Source organism: Furipterus horrens, unplaced genomic scaffold, assembly GCF_987537825.1.
Source record: "Furipterus horrens unplaced genomic scaffold, mFurHor1.1.pri manual_scaffold_5, whole genome shotgun sequence".
NCBI lineage: Eukaryota > Metazoa > Chordata > Mammalia > Chiroptera > Furipteridae > Furipterus > Furipterus horrens.
Window position 1 is genome coordinate 12,515,240 of NW_028327175.1, and position 21,525 is coordinate 12,536,764.

Below are 21,525 nucleotides of genomic sequence, written 5' to 3' on the forward strand. Positions count from 1 at the left end.
CCATAGAGGACCATCCCTAGGCACAAATGGGGCCGATTGTGTCATGGCCAATGTGGAATGAGTATGATTGGGTCATGATCATAACAAAATGGTTGGCCTTTTTGGTATTGAGCTCAGAGAGGTCTTTTTCAATGGACCAGAATCCCCACCAAAGGGGGAGGAATTTGGAGTCTTAATTGTTGGTTTAATTCTTTAAAATCATCAGAATTCAAATTCATTAGAATTTGCTGTCCATGGTGTCTGGCACTGGATAGATGTGATTAAAAGAGGGTCAGAAAAGTCATCTTCTTACAGTAATATGTTTCCCACTGTGCCTTGCCAGAACCCTGAAGGTTCCTAGCACTGTAGAACATGGACAGCATTTCTTAAACTTTTCTGATTACAAGAATCAACAGTTTTGCTTATTAAAAACAGGCTCTGTAACCCAGTCTGATTAAGGGGAGACTCTCAGGGGGATATGTTTGTGGGTTAATGCACATCAGAATCATTTGGGGGAGTGTATACAAACTATATATAACCTCCCATAATAGATGACGATATTCTTTGATGTCTGGGTATTATACTGTAGAGAGGAACAAATATACATTTTACCAAAAAAAACTTCTCTGAAGATTCTAATATGCCACTTTCTGTTTTCCTCCCTGTCCCTATCTGCTATCATTGGAGAACCACCAACCCAGAAGGAAATAAAATTTTTATAGAAAAGTGTTTTTCAATAACTCTATTAAAGTTTCATTTATATACCATAAAATACACCCACTATAAGTGTATAGTTCAGAGATTTTTAGGAAATCTATGTAATTGTGGAATTATCACTATATTTCTAGCATATTTCTACCTTCCAAAAAAAGTCCACTCATGCCTACTTGCAGTCAGTTCCTATTCCTGCCTCAGCCCCAGGCAAGTATTGTACTCTGACTCTCAAGATTCGTATTTTAAATAAATTTCATGTAATGGAATCATACAAGATACAGTCTTTTGTGTCTGGCTTATTTCACTTAGCACAATATTTTTGAATTTCATCCATGTTGTTCCATTTATAAGTAGTTTATATTACTGTGTCACAATATTCCATTGTACTTATATAACATTATTTGTGTATCTGTTGTTTGTTTATCTATTCACCAGCTGATGGACATTTGTATTGTTTCTAGTTTGGCACTACTGTGAATATTTGCATATAAGTCCTCATTCTCCTGGGTAGATATCTGGGAGTGGAATTGCTTGGTTATATGGTTTAGTCTTTGAGAAACTTCCAAACTCTTTTCCATAATAATTGTATCACTTTATATTTCCACCAACAATATATGAGGACTCGAGTTTTCTCAAATCCTAGTCTTTTAAAGTATAACTATTTAAATGGGTATGTCATGGGATTTAATTATGGTTTTAGTTTGCATTTCTTTAATAATTAATGATATTTAACATCTTTTTATGAGCTTAGTAGCAGTTTATATCTTTATTAAAGTGTCTGTTCAAATCTTTTCCTGTTTTGTAGTTGGTTTATCATCCTACTGATTTGTAAGACTATCTATATAATATATACACACATATATATCCTTATATATTAGTTTATGTGTATAAGGAATACAAGTCTTTTATGAGATATGTTTTTCAAATATTTTATTCCTATCATGCCTTTTTATTTTCTCAAAGATACCTTTGGAAGAGAAAAATAATTTTGTTGAATTTCAACTTACCATTTTTTTGTATTTTGGGTTATACTTTTAATATCATATATAAGAATTTTTTGCTTTATCCAAAGTCACAATGATTTTCTTCTTACACTTTTAGCTCTTACATTTAGGTCTATAATGGATTTTAAGTTAATTTGTATATATGGTGTGAGGTAAATTCTATCTTCATTCTTTTCCATGTGTATATTGTCTCAGCCTCATTTTCTTATCCATATTTCTTATCCTATCTTCATTAAATTGCCTTGGAAACTTCATTAAAAATTAATTGACTTAAGAGAAAGGATTAGTGAATTTTTAATTTTTTTTTATGAAAGTTATTTTGGCTATTCTAGGTAATTTTCATTTCAATATAAATTTTGGAATCATCTTATTAATTTTTACAAAAAAAAAACCACCTGGCATTTTAGTAGGGATTTATAGATCATTTTGCAGAGAATTTTACCGAAGTGGGTCTTCTATCCTTAAACAAGTTATGTCTCTCCAACTATTTAGAAATTCTTTAATTTCTCTCAGTAACGTTTTATATGTTTCAGGGTACAAATTTTGCACATCTATTTAAAAATTGGTTTACAATTATTATTCTGTTATTTTAATCTTACTGAGAATAAAATTGTTTTCTTAGTTTCATTTTTTGGATTGTTTCTATTACAGAAATACAATTAATGTTTCTATACTTATCTTGTGTCTTGTAACCTTGCCAAATACACATATTATGTCTAGTAAGTTTTTCTGAAGTTTTCTTAGGATTCTCAAAATAGAGGTTTATGTCATCTGTAAAAGTCGTCGTCGGCAGCCGTCCGTCTCGAGAGACGATGGTGTAGCTTCTTAAGTGTCCATCTGCATCGCCGAGAATGGCTGTGCAGTCCGACTCGGGAGTGACATGGTATCTGTCTCCTCCCGTGTTGAATCGACATCTTGCGATGACGCTGAAGCTACAGAGCCTGGGCAGGGTAATATGGAGGGTCTGCTGTTGCCCATGCAGCAGACCCCCCCTCTCTTCGCAGCTGAAGGGTCCAAGGGAAAGACGGAGTCGATACAGCTTGGCTTCAGGTGCGCCGCAGGAGTTGCCGGTGTTGACTACAACGTCAAACCGCCTTAGGGACTCCGGCTCCGGATTTTCTGTCGGGGTTTACTCCCTTAGCCTTTCCCCTGAAGAGGTATGCCGCAAGGCAGCGGAGGTTTTTTGGAGTCAGAGTTTTCCTTCTCTGTCTGTAAAAGTAGACAGTTGTAATTCCTTATTTCCAATTGGTAAATGTTTCTTTTTCTTGTCTTATTACACTGGTCAGAGACACTAGTACAAAATTGAATGATAGTGGTGAGAGGGGACATGTTTGCCTTGTTTTCTCAGTCTTAGGGGAAAATATTCTGTTTTTCACCATTAACTCTGAGTTTCACTATAGGTCTTAAAATTTTTTTCTTTTTAAACATACTTTTTATGAGGTTGAGGAACTTTCATATATTTCTAGTTTATTGAGAGTTTTTGTATATATGGGTGATCAATTTTTGTCAAGGGCTTTTTCTACCTCTGTTGAAATGATCATATAATTTTTATCCTTTACTTAATAATTTGGTATTTTATTTTTTACCTTCCCCATCTCCCCTCCCCTCCGGCAATCACCACACTGTTGTCTGTGTCCATGAGGCTTTTTTCTCTCCTTTTTCTCTTTTGCTCTATTATCCCTCCTCTATCCCCCCACCAAGCTCTATGCCCCTGACAGCCGTCAGCTTGCTCTCTATGAGTCTGTCTGTGTTTTGCTTGTTAGTTCCTTTTTTTTTTTTTATTATATCCTACTTATGAGTGAAATCATATGATACTTGTCTTTCTCTGACTGGCTTATTTCACTTAGTATAAGTGTCCATTCATGCTGCCATGAAGGGTAAGATTTTCTTTTTTTTATGGCTGAGTAGTATTCAATTGTGTAAATGGAACACTAATTCAGAAGAACATATGCACCAATATGTTCATTGTAGTATTATTTACAGTAGCCAATATTTGGAAGCAGCCCAATGCTCATCAGTAGATGAGTGGATAAAAAAACTGGTACAGTAATTTAGTACTTTACAATAATTGGTTTTTGGATGTTAAATGAACCTTGCATTCATGGGATGAATCATACTTGGTCATAGTGCATACTTTTTTTCATATATATTTGAATTTGGTTTAATTTTTTGTATGATTTAAAACTATTTTAAATTACAGTTTACATTCAATATTATTTTGTACTAGTTTCGATGTACAACATAGTAGTTAGACAATCTTATACTTAACAAAGTGTTCCCACTGATTTTCCAGTACCCAAGGGGCCCCAAACACAGCTATTACAATATTATTGACTATATTTCTGATGCTGAACTTTATATACCCATGACATTTTTTTTAACTTCCAGTGTGTGCTTCCTAATCTCTTCAAGTTTTTCACCCAGATCCCCAAACACCTTTCCCCTCTGGCAACCATCAGTCTGTCCACTGTATCTATGAGTCTCTTTCTGTATTGTTTTGGAGGATTTTTCCATTTATATTCATGAGGGATATTGTTTTGTAGGTTTTTTGTGATCTCTACTTGATATCTTTATTAACTTTGATGTCATGGCAATATGACTTCAGAAAAAGTTGGGAAGTTTTACCTTCTGTTTTCTGAAAGAGTTTGTATAAGATTGGCATTATTTCTTCATTAAATATTTGATAGAATTTACCAATGCAGCTATCAGCTCTGGGATTTTCTTTGCAGGAAGATTTTTAATTACTGATTCAAGTTTTTTAAAATGTTATTTATTACATCTATAAATTGAGACTTTTCATCCTGTAACTGAGAGCATCAAGTCTGAGAGACTAAATATCATCGAGCTCAGAGTTTTTTTTTCTTCAGCTGTGTCCAATCTACTAATAAGCCCATCAAATGCATTCTTCCTTGCTGCTCATATTTTTTATGTCTAGCATTTATTTTTGGTTCTTTCTTAGGATTTCCATCTCTCTGCTTACATTGCCCATCTGTTCTTATATAATGTCTACATTATCTATTAAAGTTTTCAGCATAATAAATGTAGTTTAAAATTCCTGGCTGATAATCCTAACATTCCTGCCATATCTGGTTCTGATGCTTGCTCTTTAAATTGTATAAATTTGTATTTTGGTATGCCTTGTAATTTTTTTTAAAGAAAAATATGTGTATATTTAAGGTGTGCAACACTATGTTTTATATACTGAGTGAAATGATTACTACAGTCAAGCAAATTAGCAGATTCATGTCATCATGTAGTTAGTATTTTAGGGGGTATTGTTTCTTGAAAGGTGGACATTCTATACCAGTAAAAGGAGATGCAGTAACTGGGCCTTTAGTAATGTGGAGGTCAGGTGGGGGAGAAAAGCAAAGGAAGTGTTCTGTAATCTAGACTGTGAACTTCACAAGTGTTTCCCTTTGTTTCTCCGCCTTTGTGGAACACGATGGCTCGACTGGGCTGGAGTTGGGAATTTCCTTTCCCCCATGTGGAAGGCTAGAGCTGTTTAGAGTTGGGTACTTCCTTTCCCCAGGTCAGCTGTGCTCTGATAATACGTCCGCAGGTTGGGTTTGGTTAATCTGTTCCCCTGAAGGCAGGCCTTGTTAAGAAAAATGTACTAGCATATTTTAAAATGGTTCTTCCCCACCCCACCCGACCATGGAAGCACGAGGGGATTTTTCTCTAATGTTTATTCTGAGAACTTGGTCAAGCGCCTGGAGGTAAATCTCAAGTTATTGTGGGGTCTTCCTGGAGTTAACTGTCAGAGTTGTCCACACGGAGTCTCTGGGAGCTCATCAGTTACAGACAGGTTTTCCTGCCCTGCCCTGCTTCCCACCGTGGTTTGCACTCGGAGCCTCTGCTCTGGCGAGTCCCTACCCCCGGTATCCCCCCGCCTGTCTCTCCAGTCTAGAGGGCAGCGGTTTGCTCTGTGTCCTCCCCTCTCGTGTGGATCCCAGAAGAGATGTTCATTTTTCAACCTGTTCAGGTTTTACAGGCTCCATACGAAGTGCCTTTTGTGCCTATGTTGGTTGAATGGATATTTCTTTTTTAGTTAAAAGTTTTAATAATAAAAACTAATCCCTTCAGGAGATCTAGAACATGCAAGAAAATAAGCAAGACGAGCAATTGTATCAGAAGGGGACTGTCACCATCGTGGTGAATGCTCTGCACTCGGTCACTGACTTCATTTTTCTCTCTTGTGTATCGCGATCTGCCTCCGGAAAACTGAAACCCACGCATTCATAGAGAGTAAAAAACTCAGTAAGATTCTTCTTCCAGTCATTTTAATTATTTTTCCGGAAACAGATTTCTTATTCACTTTAAGCCAGAGGAATAAAGATCTGATTTTTAAACATCAACCAGTGAACATTTGTCACTGAACAGATACAAGCTGAGCACCGAGCTTGTGTTGGGGCGCCATATTCTAAGCAGTGAAGATAAAGCATTGAACAAAATAGATAAAAACTTTTCCTGTCATGGAACTGACGTTCTACTGTGGAGAGTGACATTAAATAGGATTAAACTGGTAAATACGTGCCTGTGTAGAGTATGTAATAAGAGCTATGAAGAAAAATAAAGCCGTTGAGGTGGGTAGGGAGCGCGAGGTTGGGAGCTATTTTACATTTTGGTTCTTGTGGTCAGGATAGGACGTTCTAGAAGATGACATCAGAAGTGTCCTTGTATCTTGGGGAGAGGGGAGAGGGCAGAACTTAAGGGCAGGGACCCTGAAATATCATTTCAGCCATTCCCTCTGGGTCTGCGGCAAAGCGGACTCTCTCTGCTTAGATCTCTGGATTTTTCTGAACGTATTGCATTTTTCAGACAGTTTTGAGAAACACATTTTAAAACATTCTTATATTGCCAGAAAGCTCCAGTTAAAACTGTGCACGTATAATCAATAAAAGCTGGACTGACTTGGAGTTTCCTGAGAGAAGCTGAATCACAGGCAGTTGAAGACACCCCTCCCCCCAAATAGTGTACAAGTTACAAATTAACCGATAGTGAGAAGGACCCAGCATTGTCCCCACAGTTGCCCAGCAGGCTTCGGGAAGGTTGACACTTGATATGAATGGGGTGTCTTGCTCCCCACAGATTTCAAATTTTCCTGTATTTATTTCATAGTTGGAAGCAACCAGGACCCAGCACTTCAGGCCATTTCCTCCTTCATGCTGTTGAGGTCAAACTGTTCTGGGAAGGTCTCTTTGGAATGAAGACATGTTTAAAACCATGAGCTCATGCTTTATCCTAGAGGAGACTTCATCAGATAAACTGTCACAATAGCCAAGAAGCAACCACCCACCATGAGTTTATTTGGAAGAAAACTATTAGTGAAGCATTATTGCGATTTGCAGCAAAACATATGATTGTGGCTATTGAGCTGAAAGTGACGGAGGGGCGTGCATCTGTATTACTTGTAGGTGCACGTAGTTGTATTGGCCTTGCACTACACCCATGGGAAGCAGGCAGAGCAGGCAGTAGAATTTTCATTTTTCAGCTGCTTTCCCTAATTGCCAAGCCAGTTTCCTTCAAGTCATTCCTCTCACCCCTTGCATCCCACCTCACGATCCTTAATCATATCTTAAGATTTCTAGAAAGACAACTAAAGAGAATTGTATTTCAACCTTAACAAACCTGATTTTTTTCTTTGTGCTTATTTGGCAAAAAAAAAAACTGCTAGGGGGGCTGAGATGAACTCACATCACTATAATTGATTTGAGGTGAAAACAATAGCCTCATTTTAAGTTCTTTCAAATGTTTAAGTCTTAAGTTAAATTTCCAAGGAGCAAAGTTAGCCCTTTTTGTCCATGCCAGGATTAGATGCTAGGTTTCATCTGAGTTGAGGCAATCTTCTTTTATTCAGAGCTGGCACCTAATTCTAGCTGCCACTGCCTTTCCTTTGCACTTGATGTATGCAACCGTGTTGTATTAGCTCTTACCGTTGCTTTAACAAATCACCACAAGACAAGCTGTGTGGTTTAAAACAACACAGATTTGCCATCTGACAGTTCTGGAGATCGGTGATTAGAAATGGGTCTAAACTACTTCCTTACTTTCTCCAGCTTCTAGAGGTCACTTCTGTGGCTGATGGCCCCATTTCTCCATCTTCAAAGGCAGCAGCATGGGGCCAAGTGTCTCTCCAGTCTCTCTGCCTCTCTCTTCCACTTATAATAATCCTTTGGTCACATCAGGCCCCCCTGGATAATCCAGGCTAATCTCCCTTCTCAAGGTCAGATGATTAGTAACTCTCATTCCATCTGCAGTCTTACTACCCTTTGCCATGCAAGCTACCATGTTCACAGATTCTGAGCATCTTTGGTGAAGTTGGGGGGCTATTATTTTGCTGACTGTACATATTTTGTTTTCAATTGTCCCCTTTTGACAGTGTGCATTTTAGAGTATGATAACAATTTGGGTAGTTTAAACTGCTACTAAATGTTTCAGAACATGGTAATAAGTAAGGCCCTATTTTTCCACAAGGAATATTTGAACCCAGTAAATTATAGCTAAGACCCACAATATGCTATGAAATAAAAGGCACAGATGTCAAAAATCTTTTAAATTATTTCAAATAATATTCAATCATAAACCCTGTATAATAAATATGAATGTATTCTGTCCCATAATTTTCATGTACTGAAATTTAGAAAGCAGGCAAAGTACAACTCTACTGTATCACTTAAATATAATTAAAGACTAATATCTTGGCAAGTAAACCATCCATAAAATACTTAATTAATAAGAATTTCCCCCTTTTCTAGGGTTTATTTTAACCACACAAAAGCCTGCAAAAGCTTATGGTGTTATTATTTCCCTGTGGCTAGCAGGTGAATTCAAAATCGCCCCTCTGGCATTAGAGGCTTGCTTTTCAAAAATTATCTTCCCGCTCCCTCTTTTGCTGTGAAATTAAGTGAATAACTCAGAAAAGGAAGTGAATGTGGAATGGGGGGCCTGGAGCAACCTGAATGGACAGGACACCCCCCTTCGGCGTGGCGACCACCTGAGGGTCTGGTTACACACGGGGCTGCTGTCTGTGGGTTGGCGTGGCATGCAGGTTGCCTCCCTAGGACAGTTTTAAGACCTTTTTTTTTACAGCTTTAAAACACTTTTCTACAGAATAGCTGCCTGATTAATCTAGTTGGTTTATCTACTGATTATGAGCATATCTCACCCCACGCCATGACCTTTTTCTGCGCTGATTTCATATAATTTCCAGCTTCCTACTTCGTAGATGTGAAAGAAGTACGTATCTTGCTCTCCCTTTCCTGCTTTTTTTTTTCATGCTCCACTTGCATTCTTTCCACTCTTCCCCGTCTCAGTTTTTCTGTTATTCTTTCCCTCTTCTCTTCTTCCCTGGGGTGTTTGTCCTTCTTCTCTCTCTTTTCCTCCCCTTCTACGTTCTCCAACCCTACCCGCCTCGTCCCCGCTTGCAGTTGCTCAGTGCAGACCACTAATTAGCAATGTAGCTGTACAAACTGGTGACGGGATAGCAGGAACAGACGAGATGTTAAGAGTACCTCTGCTCCCTAATACATGTCCCCGAAACATTGCACTCATCTGTGTGTATCACTTAGTATCTGTAAATTTCTTTTCCTAGCTAAAACGGGTGTTACCACTGACACCACTGAATTTACAGCGAAATGTTTACTGCAGCCTTTTATATATTCTGTCTGGTTTTAGAAGTATCACATGCCAGGATAGAGATCGGAAAATTCAGAAAGGCACAAAGACAAAAATAAAGATTATGAGTAATCTCATCACACAAGCAAAAGCACTAGCAAATGTTTTGAAGATAATTTTACTTTCATTATAAAAGGAATATATATCCAATGTGGCAAATTCAGAATTTTCAGCTAGAAAAGAGAAACTAACCATTATCCAACTATTTAGGAATGACTATGATTGACCTTAAAATGTATATTTCTTCCCTATATTTTCTCTATATTCCTACATAATTGGAATCATACTGAATGTACCGTTTTGTATTTTTTCATTTAATCTCATATATTGAACATTTTTTCATACCATTAAAAACCCTACATTTTTTATTTGCTTTGTAATATCATATTATATGGCTGTTACAGTTTATTGCCCCGTCTCCTGTGGTTGGTCACTGAGGTTGTTTCCTGTTTTTCCTCATTATAAATACTGTCATGATGGATGTCCTTGTGCATGAACTGTTTTCCCTTTTTTTGGACGAGTTCTTTGGGAAGTAATTTTACAGGCGAAGCTTTGGAGTCAAAGTGCGACTGCTGAGGCTTCAGTGCGTGTTTTCCCAGAGGCAGATGCTGCGCTACCTCACTGCCGCTGAAGTGCGTGAGTGTGACGATCACACTAGGATGTGGGGGGCGGAGCAATGGCACAAGTTTACTGTGGAAACATTTTAAATTCCCCTCCCAGGTTTTGAGTGGGATCTGCCTTCCAACAATTTTAACTCTAATGAAAAAGAATTGAGTTACTTCTAATATTTAAAAGGATACTATTTGTATTGCAGTTTTAGATTTACAGAAAAGTGACAAAAATAGTACGTCTAGTTCCGGTGTACTTGGTTCCCGGTTTCCTTTATTATTAACCTCTAATGCTATCGGGGCATTTGTCACAAAGAAGAAACCAGCATGTGTGCATTGCTGTTAACCAAACTACACACTCGATTTAGGGTTCACTAGTTTCTGTTCCAAGACCCCATCCAGGGCACCACATTACGCTAGTCTTCATGTCTTCTTAACCTCTTCTGGGCTGGGACAGTTTCCTGGGCTTAACTTGTATTTAGTGACCTTGACAATTTGAGGAGTATTATATATTTAGGTCTTTTGTAATGTCCCTAAATTTGGGTTTGTCCATTGTTTTTCTCATGGTTAGATTGGGGTTATGGGTCTTGGGTAAGAACCCACAGGAGTAAAGTGCCCTTCTTACGATGTCACGTCAAGGGAACATGTTCTCTTTGATCACTGATGATGCTAACTTTGATCACCAGCTGAGGTAGCCAGCACCTGCTCTACTTCTCCACTGTACAGCTATTGTTTTTCTCCTCTTTCACTGACACTGTTGAACCAAGGCATCAAGCAAAGCCTTCACTAGAGGCTGGGTTAGGGTGGGGGAGTTAAGTTCTACCTCCTGGGGGGCAGATTACTTATGTAAATTATCTGTAATTCTTTACAGAAGAAGTTCAGATTTTAATCTTATAAAATAAGCATGGCATCTAGATATAACCACTGGTGAATTTTTTTGGAATAGTTGTTTTGTTTGTAATAGAAATATATATCAAATGTATATATATGTATATATGTATGTATATATACACAAATACAGTATAGTTATTAAATATATATTGGATGTAACAACGTTGGGAATTACAAAAAAAGTAAAAAAGAGAAAAGAACCCTTATGTTGGCGTTTTTGCTGTGTAAGACCTTGCTGATTGTACCTTTGTGCTTTGTCTAACAATTATTATTCGTTAGTAACGTGGGAAGTCATGAAGGGTCAGATGGGTTGGCCTTTGCCATCTCATCCCTAAGAACCTAGCGAAAGCTTATTAGGCACTCACTCTGTGCCGACACTCATGCAAACACTTTATACTAACTTATTTACTACAGCTTTTAGTAAATTAGTTAACATGTCAGTAGCACTATTCATATTTTCCATATAGGGAAACTGAGGCCCAGAGAAGTCACCTGTAGCTGAGAGATAAACCAAGTGGCTGGGTGAAGAGTACTTGCTTTCAGTCACCATTTTAGTTTGTGTTCACTGTGGGTGATGCCGTGGTAGAAGGCACTACTGTGCATTCACTGAGTACCTCGCGTATGGCAAGCCTTCTGCTAGCCGTTTTACATGCCGTGTTTCTGATAGTTATAACCCTGCAAATTAAGATAGGTTTTGCCTCATTTTATAAACGAGATGACTGGGGCTCAATGTATTATATAACTAATTTGGCCAAAATCACACAGCTCATGCTATTTCTATTAGACCTTGTCATAATGTTTGATCTTACAATTTAAAAAAAAAAAATCCATTTCACCCGTTTTTCAATGAAGGACATTTTTTTACTACTTGGACTCTGAACTGTCAGCCCGTGAGTGGGATGTGGTCTTGTGTGTGTTGGGGTTGTGGCAGCTCCTTAGCAAGTATCAGAGAGGTACGAGGACACGGAGGCCGATACTCCGGGTCTCTCGTGTGGGCACCTCCCTGTGGAAGTAGAGCCTGGCTTCCAGTTCTTCCAGTTCTGCTGGGACATCCACACTCCTTCCTTTCTGGCCTCAGGACAAAGGCAGCCTACTCTCACACAGCCCTTGTCCGGCCAGATTTGCTCCTGATGACTCATTTTAATTTTGGAAAATGTTGCATATTTTATACCTAGTTGCCTCTTTCAATTCTCTCAGGTCCAAGTACAGGATGCGGATGTTTCCAAGCTGACTCCTGATTGCCTTCATCACAAAACCAAACTGTTACAGTGAACTGTCACATTGTGGCAGTTTGCTTTCTTTTTAAGTACCGCCCTGGATTCTAGCACTCATCTCTGTATGATAAACATGCTTATGGCTCTTGCTCCTCCACGAGTCAGCCAGTCTCCAGAGATATGCGGTTCAGTATGGTAGCTGTTAACCTCCTGTGGCTGTTTACATTTAAGATAATACTGCAAGTTAGATGAAATTAAAAATGCAGTTCATCTGTTGCATTAGGCACATCTCAAATGCTCAGTAGCCACTGGTGGCCAGCGGCTATTGAATTGGACGGTGCGGATATAGAACATCTCCATCGTCAGAGGAAGTTCTACTGCCCAGCACTGTTGCAGGAGGTAGGGGCCGGGTCTTCTGCAGGTTATAGCACCAGCGAGGCACATGGCAACTGCCAGGTGGGTGCAGCAGAGAATGTCTTTCTGGCTTGGGCTTCATCTCCTCAAACCACAGGAGTTACCAGGGCTTGCGAGGCTAATATGCATGATCTTCACAAATGGATGACATTACCTTAGTGTCACCACAGAGCTAGGGTGCTTCTGGGGGAATCTTCTCTCTGGTTTTGCTTCTCTGTATCCTGAGGCTTCAGTTATCCTGTGAGTTCTGACTTAGGATCCTGGCTGCATATTAAACAAGAAGAAGTTGTTCTTCCTCTTACAAACCAGCAAGAAGAAAGTTAGTGTTTCTGCGAGGCTGTCACAGCGGTGGGACTGTGCCAAGTGTTTTGTAAACTACAGAAGCGCCATCTTTTGTCTTTAGCCTGAAAGCGTCTGCTTTCACTGGGCGCTGCTTCCCAGAAACCACAGCACTGGAATCTGTAGCACCTCGGGAGGGGCCCTTCTCTCATCTCTTGCAAGGTTCTGTGTGGGGTGGTCTTTGATAAGGGACTTGAGGTTTGTGCTCTGGGCCCAGTGCCACCAGAGGCCCTGGCTGATCTCTTGGGCCACGTGACTATTAAGCCCCTTTCAACATAAACATGCTAAGGCTTTGCTCTCCCCTTTCTACTCTTCTGTGGATATTGGTCTTCTCTTCCTGACTGGACTGTCTACCTTGAGGGTAGGAGTCACTCGCTCTTAGCACAGGGCTGGCCCGGTGATTGACACAGATTGATACTTGATAAGGGTGACTGGGGGGGTGTGTGATCTTATCCTCTTTCCTGTGTATATAATGGATGACAGGTGGTATCTTTGCCAATGATCCATGCCCTATAATTCAGTACCTTGGGTATCTCCTTTTCCCAATTCAATTTTTTTTCCTGATCTTGATTTCTAATATGCTGGGAAGGTTGTCTTCATCACCACAGGAAGAAACAAATTAATCTGGTAGCTTCTGAAATTTTCAGATGGAAACCAATTTCTCTCCAGGGTAGGCTGAGGAGTCTGAACAGCACTATTCCCCAACTCAAGGGGGTGCTGGTCAGTTTTTCCTGTGCAAAAACCACCCCCGGGGGCCTGAGTATTGGAACTGATTTACATTTCCTGCTGTCTTCTGTAATACAAATGATCACTTTTTACTCTTCACTCTGCTCAGCTGTCCCCGTGGTCCTCCTGAGGGCATGCCAGCGTAGTGAGATGACTCTCTAAGGTGTCTAGGCTTTGAGATTCTAGACTATTCTATTCACAAATTCCTTGTAAGATGCTGCCAGTTTCCCACCAGACCCCAAATCATTGTACTTACTGAAGTATAATGTCAAGTACTTCATGATGACTATCACTTTAATGGGAATTGTGGAGAAGGAGGCATTTTTAACACACTACTAGGAGAGATAAATTGGTTCTAAAGAGGCTGTGGAGGTCCTTCCCACCCTTCATTAGCAGAAAGCAGTAGACGTTCAATGCCAACTGACTGACCAGGGTAGCCCAGCCATGTCTCAGTCCCACTAGCTGGGTTTGCCTGATGAGTAGGAAGCAATATGAAGAGTCCAATTTAATGGGCCTTGTGAAATCCATCTGCCTTAAAATATTTTCCATTGGCCAGTCCCTAACACTTGAGATACACTAGTGCACATTGTTTTTCTTTCGTGTCCAGTAATGCTTCCTGTAAAAAATTAAGGTTAGGCTTAAAACTAATTTATTAGTGTTTGAAATCAGATTAGCAGTTGCCCTTGGGGGATGCTACTGACTGGGAGGGGAAACAGGGAGTGTCTCGGCACTTGGGAATGTTCTGTTTCCCCATCTAGGTCTTCCCTCTGTGAAAGATTTATGGGACTTTACAGTTCTGATTTGGACATCTTTCTGTATGTTTACAATGCTTCACAATAAAGTTTATTTAAAGCAACCCTTCCAAGACAGCCTTGGGAAGTATTCACAGATATGTATAACTTTGTTAAAACAATGAGGTGAGTTTATTTCCAGAGGAGAGTTCGCAGTGTGATGGAGAAAGAATAGATGACAGACAAGATAAAAGGATAAATTTGTCTTCTTTGAGCTTCTGTCTGACGCTCATTGCGCCTTGGTTTTTTGGGGAACAGAGCGCCAGCCCCCAGTGAAGTGGACACTTTTTCCTCAAGTCCATTTCCATTGTCCTTCAAAGATATGGGAGAAGGGAGCAGATTGTAGAGACTAGAATGAAGAGCGCCATCTTCAGCTCACATCTAGAACTGGTAAGAGAAGGTGACGCTCTTGGCCAGTTAGTTTTGGGGAAGGCTCGGAGCCAGTCCTTCCTTTGCAAAGGAAATGTACATGTTTGCTTCCAGCATGGCTCTGATTAAATAAGAGACCAGTAAACCCTTGCCGCCTGGGTACCAGGTGTCCACAGCTCTGTGTTCATATGTTGGGAGAGAGAAGAGAACCTCGTCCCCTCTCCTGCCCGGTCCCTTCTCTGTGACACACACATGGGGTCCTGGGGCCAGCTGCCCTGCTTACCTGTGAGCCAGTGTCCTGCTTTCTCCCCAGCTGGTGAGCCACCCGGCTCTCCTAGGTCTCCATCTAGCTTCGGGGAAATATTTAGGCTGATGATGTGCTTTCTGGGCACAGGCCGGCCAGGCTGGCCTTGTGGAGGAATGCAAGTGGAAGTCAGCTCTTAGGCAAAGGCTTGTTTGGCATTCAGGCATTCTCATTAATGCTGCCTATAAAATAGTTATGTTCTCAGCTGGAGTCCCACCTATTTCTTCTGCACCACCTGGGTCCAAAATTTGAGGCCGAAGCAATACCAATAAACCCTTTTCATTGGCGATATTTTGTTCTTCACAGACATCAATATTAGGTTGATAGCAGTGTCACAAAGGGACCGCAAACCAGCCATCCATTAGGAGTTCTTCTACATCACTTCCGTGGAACAAGTGAACTTCATTAGCAGCAGGCACGCTTTCTCCACATGTCCCTGGTCTTTGTCTCCGAGTGGAAATTGAGCCAAGGCTCAGCGCTGCCCAAGTCTGTTTCCAGCTATTTTACTGCAGTCTGGACCATGTCAGTTCTTCCTGTCCCAGAGGTTTGTCCTTGGAGGATGATGCTGAGAAAAAAATGTCTCCCGAGAAATGTCAGTAAATTTGAAGTTAGATAAAACTACTGTCAGAGTTCATAGTTCACACATTACCGCCCTTCATTTAGAAAGCAGTTGGCACAAACTTCAGTTCACTTGATTCTCCTAACAGCCCTGTGAGGTAGTAGGCATCACCCCCGTTTTATAGGCTGGGCCACCAATTCAAGGTCATAGAGCTATTGTCATGAATCACAATAAAAGTGGTCCTTCCCCCCCTCCTCCCTATTCTCCTTGTTATTAAAGATATTTTAAAGTCAGTCATCAAAACAAGAATTCAGTTGTGGAGATTTATGTTAAGACCTGGTTGTATTACTGGTGTAATGCAGCAAACATTTTGGAAAGATCCCAAATATAGGCTTGTTCAGCAGAGAGCAGCCTCCTTTCACGAGCCGTTCTTGTCTCCTGACTGGGGGCTGCTCAGCTGGCCTTCAGACTCCTCTGCAGAGCAGAGCAGCCCTAGCTTGCTGACGTATTGGGTGGGTGGTGGTGGGGAGAGCAGGGGCTTGAACTTTGGAAGTCTTTCACAGTTTCCCAGATCCCCCAATGCTTCCAGGTTTAATTTCACAAAATTGAAATTTACTGAAGTGCTCTATTGACTCTGGAGACCCTAATACAATGAAATGATATAACATCTGAGATCCGGAAAGAGCCTGCGATAGATGACACTATGGGCCAGGCCTTTTCTAAGAGCTTTGCATGTATTACCTCATTTAGTCTTTGGAGCAACTCTTTATTAATCTCCATTAATCAGTTGAGAAAGCTGAAACCAAGCAAGTCATTTGCCCAAGGTCACAGAGGTAATAAATGGAGGAGCTGGGACTTGAACCCATTTCAATTCTGGAGTCTGTGTTTCTGATCACCTCAATATGATGCTGCCAGCAGGTTGTCTAGGGCCAGGCCTGTTATTCATTGATACAGAATTCAAATCCTAAGAGTTAAGTCCATTGTAGACGGCCATTAGCAAAGTAGTTTTCTAAGCATCTCACATGGGCACTAAGAAACATTCCTAAAGTGAAAAGAGAGCTGTAGGAGATGCCACTTCTAGACCTGACCTCTAAAGAGTTACTCATTGACCAGCCTTATGCGGCATATTGCAAATTCCTGTATTTGTAAAATGAGAGTGCCCCCTTTTCCCTTGAAATTGACAGAGGGTCTTCCACTGTGGATCCCTGGAAACCCAGTGTCGGATCAGGGACTTAGTGTTATGGTTCTTTGTTTTCTTGAAGGCAGAATGGCATTAAACATGTTGAGTCAAGCAGCTATGTGAATATGTAGCTGGGCTAACCACGTATGAGGGTGTCCCAAAAAGCCCGGAATTTATTTATAGAGAATTGTTTATTGATTCTTGTGTGTTTAAACTTTAGTCAGCTTTAGAGTACTCTCCATTTGATGCAATGCACCTATCAAGGCACTTTTTCCACTGCTCAAAGCAGTTTTTGAACTTGTTGGTTTTGATGCCTTTTAGTGCTTCTGCCATTTTTTGTTTCACTTCTTCTACATCAGCAAAATGTTTCCCTTTGAAGACTTTTTCCATCCGGGGAAACAAACAAACAAAAAATGTTGCTTGGGGCAAGATTGGGTGAGTAAGGAGGGTGGGACACGGTTGCCATGCCAGTCTTGGACAAAAACTGCTAAACCTGAGTGTGTGGAGTGGGCAGGTGCGCTTGTAAATCACGCATTGTGACATGGGCAAATGCATTGAAAGAGTGTTAAAAAAAACTCACTGAAGCCAAGCACAGCCTCTCACAACAATGCCAGCTGGTGCAGATGGATATCTAGAACACTCATGCAGTGGGGAGAGCCTGTACTACAAGGGGCCTGCCCTCCAGAAGATAATTCTGGGTTTGTTTGGTTTTTTTTTGCCCCCCATCAGGTAAATAAGTGTTCCACAAAACTGTCAGTGGAATATGGAGTACAGGTATCAACTCTCTAATAGGATAGCCAGGAAGCACTGGCTTTTAATTTAAAATTTATAGATATGCAGCTATGGGTTTTCGGTGGGGGGCATGGGGGAAATCCATGAACCTGAAAAACTGTATGCTACAATTTGGATAGATGTATATGTGCTCTTTTTTTCATGAGAGTCTCAAAGGGATCCATGGCCCCTAAACATTGAATAACTATGAAGACTTTTCACTAAGTTACTTATGTGTAGCTCTTTTGTGAGATCAAATGGCAGCAATGAAAGCATCCGTCTTAGGAGCTTTCGGAATCATCAAGATCTATGTATATTTTTCACTTGCTAATTTTCTTTGCATATAGAACTGATTCAAATAAACCTTCCTATTGCATATGTTCACAGACTGGACTTTTCCACCTACCACATGGAGACTTTTTTATCGAGCCTGTCAGAAAGCATCCCTGGGCTGAGGGAGAGCGCCATCCCCACGTCATTTACAGGAGGCAGAGGAAGGAGCCAACCTGCGGACTGAAGGGTACTGTGACTTCAGTCTCCTCCCTGGGTTGAGGAGTTTGTTTGGTTCTGTTATTGTTTTATCCTAACTCGACCTGTTCTTATTTAAATCTATTACCCCCTCCCCGTTCTTTTGCCAAAAGCTATGCACCCTTGTGTAAATCATTTCTGTTCTCTCTAAGTCTCTGTACTCAAGAGGAAGGGGAAAAGGCAGTTCCTACATCCTGGCCACATTCGCTGATGATATGCATAGGATATTCCTAGTGGCGAATTGGTTTAAAAAAAATTTTTTTGAACTCCTTAGAGGAAGATCGTTTACAGAAAATGATTTTCCGTATCAGCAATGTTATAGTACGTTAGTGTGGAATTGTACCAGACAGCTTGCCATATCTGTGTCTGGAATGCAGATTTAAGTGTTTGATGAAGAGAAACTGAGAAAATATCGACACATCATTGGACAGTGAATTCAGCAGAGCTGCTTTTGGTTGCATCTCATTTCTATCTAGCTCACTGAAGCACATTCCCCGGCCCTGAGCCCCCGAGCTCCTGGAGTTATCTGACCTGCTTCTCTCTGTCTTACACTAAACAGTTCCAGGTAGTTTTCAGAGCTAAACTGACCCAAGTTATTGCCTTGCAACTCCCACAGTCTCTTTAATGTGTGGAAGATAATAGTTTATACATAAAAGACCACTGGAAATTGGGGTATTTTCTTAAGTTATTATATAGTTCATCCTTTCTTCAGAGATTAAAAAATAATGGGCTAGGGGACAGTTAATAAAAGGCAACCATAATATTACTTACATGTCTTAAGGATTTGGAAACCATGGACTTCAAAGAAAAAACAGGTAGATGATGAAGGAATTAGGGAAGAGGGATCCTGATAAGGCTCTGAGGGGACCTGAACTTTGTAAGTGGAGAACTAAAAGGAAATTGGAAGAACAGGGGACAAGTAATTTCTCTGCAGACTTCACCCAGACCCTTTCCTGGGAGTTTCTTCTATAATCTTAGCAGAGTATATAAGCAGCAAGAAACTTTTGAGTCTATAGTGTTTTCTGTACACAAAAATGGACAGCTGCTTAAATTCTCTAACTTTATTAAGATGTTGCAACTTTGTCCCAAATTAGACAAGTTCCTGTCTAAATCTCTTTCTAGCAAGTTCCAAGAGAAAAGAGAAGAGAAGAGACACATTGTCTGGCTGATTTGATTGATGCACGTACCCATCCAGATAGCTTAGTCTCAATGTGAATTCTTGGGACCGTCACCAGTCCAATCACTTGGATCATCACCCAGCTGCTGTTTCACATTGGATGATAGATAACATTTTGTGTGTGTGATTCAATACTTTTTGGATGACTAGGTTATCAGTGCAGCAGAGAGACTTACAGAGCAGTGAGTGAATGTGGCTGGGTGATAGCCCTGTGGACATGGGTGTTATGTGAAGTCAGTTATACGAGACCTCGTCCACCCACCTTGAGCACCAGCTCTCCCTTATAACTTCCTTGCTGTCAGTGAATAATGAACGGAGAACAGGATGCATTTAGTCATGTGACAGAAGGTTGGATAGGAAAAGAGCACAGCTGGCAAATGTCATGCTCCCACTAGGTGACACACAGCACCACAGTCACCATGCTTATCATACCATTTTATATTATTGTCCTTCTCGACCAGCCTTAAAGCTCACCACTTCCGTGTCCTTGAAACCTTCTCTGATCACTCGCATCTTGGAACAATTTTTGCATTGTGAATTTCTTCACACACATTTTCTAAAATAGTCATTTTCAACCACTGTGCCATGGCATGCTGGTGTGCCACAAGAATTTTGAAAACAGGCAATACCTGACTGTTTAGTCAGGGGCAGTGACCTCTTTTCCCTTAGAGTGTCAAATAAAAAAATGACAACAGTCAACACAACAATAGCTGTCCAGTGTGAATGGATTGAAATTATACCTGTTGTTTTTCACATCAGCCAATATATATATATATTTTTTTTTTCTAGTGTGCCGTAGAATCTTAGTAATTAGTTTATATGTGCCATGAGATGAAAAGGCTGAAAATTGCTCCTCTAAAAGATACTCTCTTATTCTTGCTTTAAACCACAGAACATCCTAATTGAACAGCTCTGTCAGAAGGACCTTTGAGAGCGTAGCCTCCTTTTTGCACCAAAGAAGCAACTGTGGCTCACAGAAGGGAGAGAATTTTTCAAAAGCTTCAAGGTAGTTGGTGTTCAGAATAGAGCCAAGCTCTGAAGTCAAGGTTCTATCATACCTCGGGCTTTATAGACCTTCATGTTTATTCTTGAACTCTTTCTTGAATATAAACCTTGTTTCATCGACGACATACCTTGAAAACCCCATTAGAGTAAGAACTCCCTCCCCAAACAGTATGTCCCGTAGTGGTAGGTGCAAAGTAGAAATTCAGTACCTCATTGAAATGAAACAAAGAGTGATTCATAGCTAGGGAGACGAAACTAGACAATACCAGCCTCTAGCATGTGTAACATGGATAGAAAATGCAGCAGAAAGAAAGAAGGAACTCCCACCTCTCGTGACAGCGTGGATGGAACTGGGGAGTATTGTGCTAAGTGAAATAAGCCAGGCAGCAAAAGACAAATACCATGTGATCTTACCTATAAGAGGAACCTAATGAACAAAACAAACAAGCAAAATAGAACCAGAGGCATGGAAACAAGGACCAGACTGACAGTGACCAGAGGGGAGTGCGGGATGGGGCGGGAGGTGGGTGCATAAGGAAGGAAAAAAGGGGCAGGGTCTAGTCAAGGAACATGTATAAGTGACCCATGGACATAGACAACAGGGTGGGGATTATGGGAGCTGGGGGTGAGCGCGGCAGGGGAGAACAAAAGGGTAAAATTGGGACAACTTTAAAAGAACAACAATTTTTAAAAGGCACAAAAAGAAAAGGAAAAAGAAATGTGCATTCGCTAAATATTGAGGAACCCTCAACTCTACTTTTAAGGATTTCAACTGATTATCATTTGTCTGTGACCATCTCTGTTCCTAAAATGTTAAGTGTGATTCAATGCCGAAATGATAGCAAGAGATTCAAGAATGATATCATGTGCCTGTGAATATTCTTATAGTTTACATGACATTTGGAATTTTAAAAACCTGGTAAATTGAAATGAACTCGATCTGGCTGAGCAAGGTAATTGCAGTGTGTTTATCCCACGTTACCCCACAGAGATAATGGCTTTAGCTGGCAGCAGCCGTGCCATTAGTCAACATGAAGGTACACTTCATACTTATGTTAGTTGCTGATGTGAGATTAAATTACTGTGATTATATCAAGAAAGATTCTCCTTGTGTAAAGCGCTCTGTCTTTGTAATGTTCAAAGTGAAAACACCCTTGGTGTTGAAAAAAGATGTATTTTAAAAGTATTCTAGTACTATAGGAGAAAAAAAATGTATCAGTTACCTTCCTCTAAAATATGTCCCTTTAATTATATTTATTTCCCACATGGAAAGGTGCC

The 21,525-nt window shown here is 40.4% G+C and overlaps 1 protein-coding gene across 1 annotated transcript in view; it reads left to right on the top strand.

Annotated features, from left to right (window-relative positions):
* The window catches only part of ADAMTS12 (ADAM metallopeptidase with thrombospondin type 1 motif 12), a 230,028-nt gene that overhangs the window by 57,859 nt on the left and 150,644 nt on the right, over positions 1-21,525 (top strand). Inside the window, exon 3 of the mRNA XM_090278891.1 lies at positions 17,925-18,057. Within this exon, the coding sequence (XP_090135017.1) occupies positions 17,925-18,057 (133 nt within the window). The remainder of the gene's footprint in view (positions 1-17,924; positions 18,058-21,525) is intronic.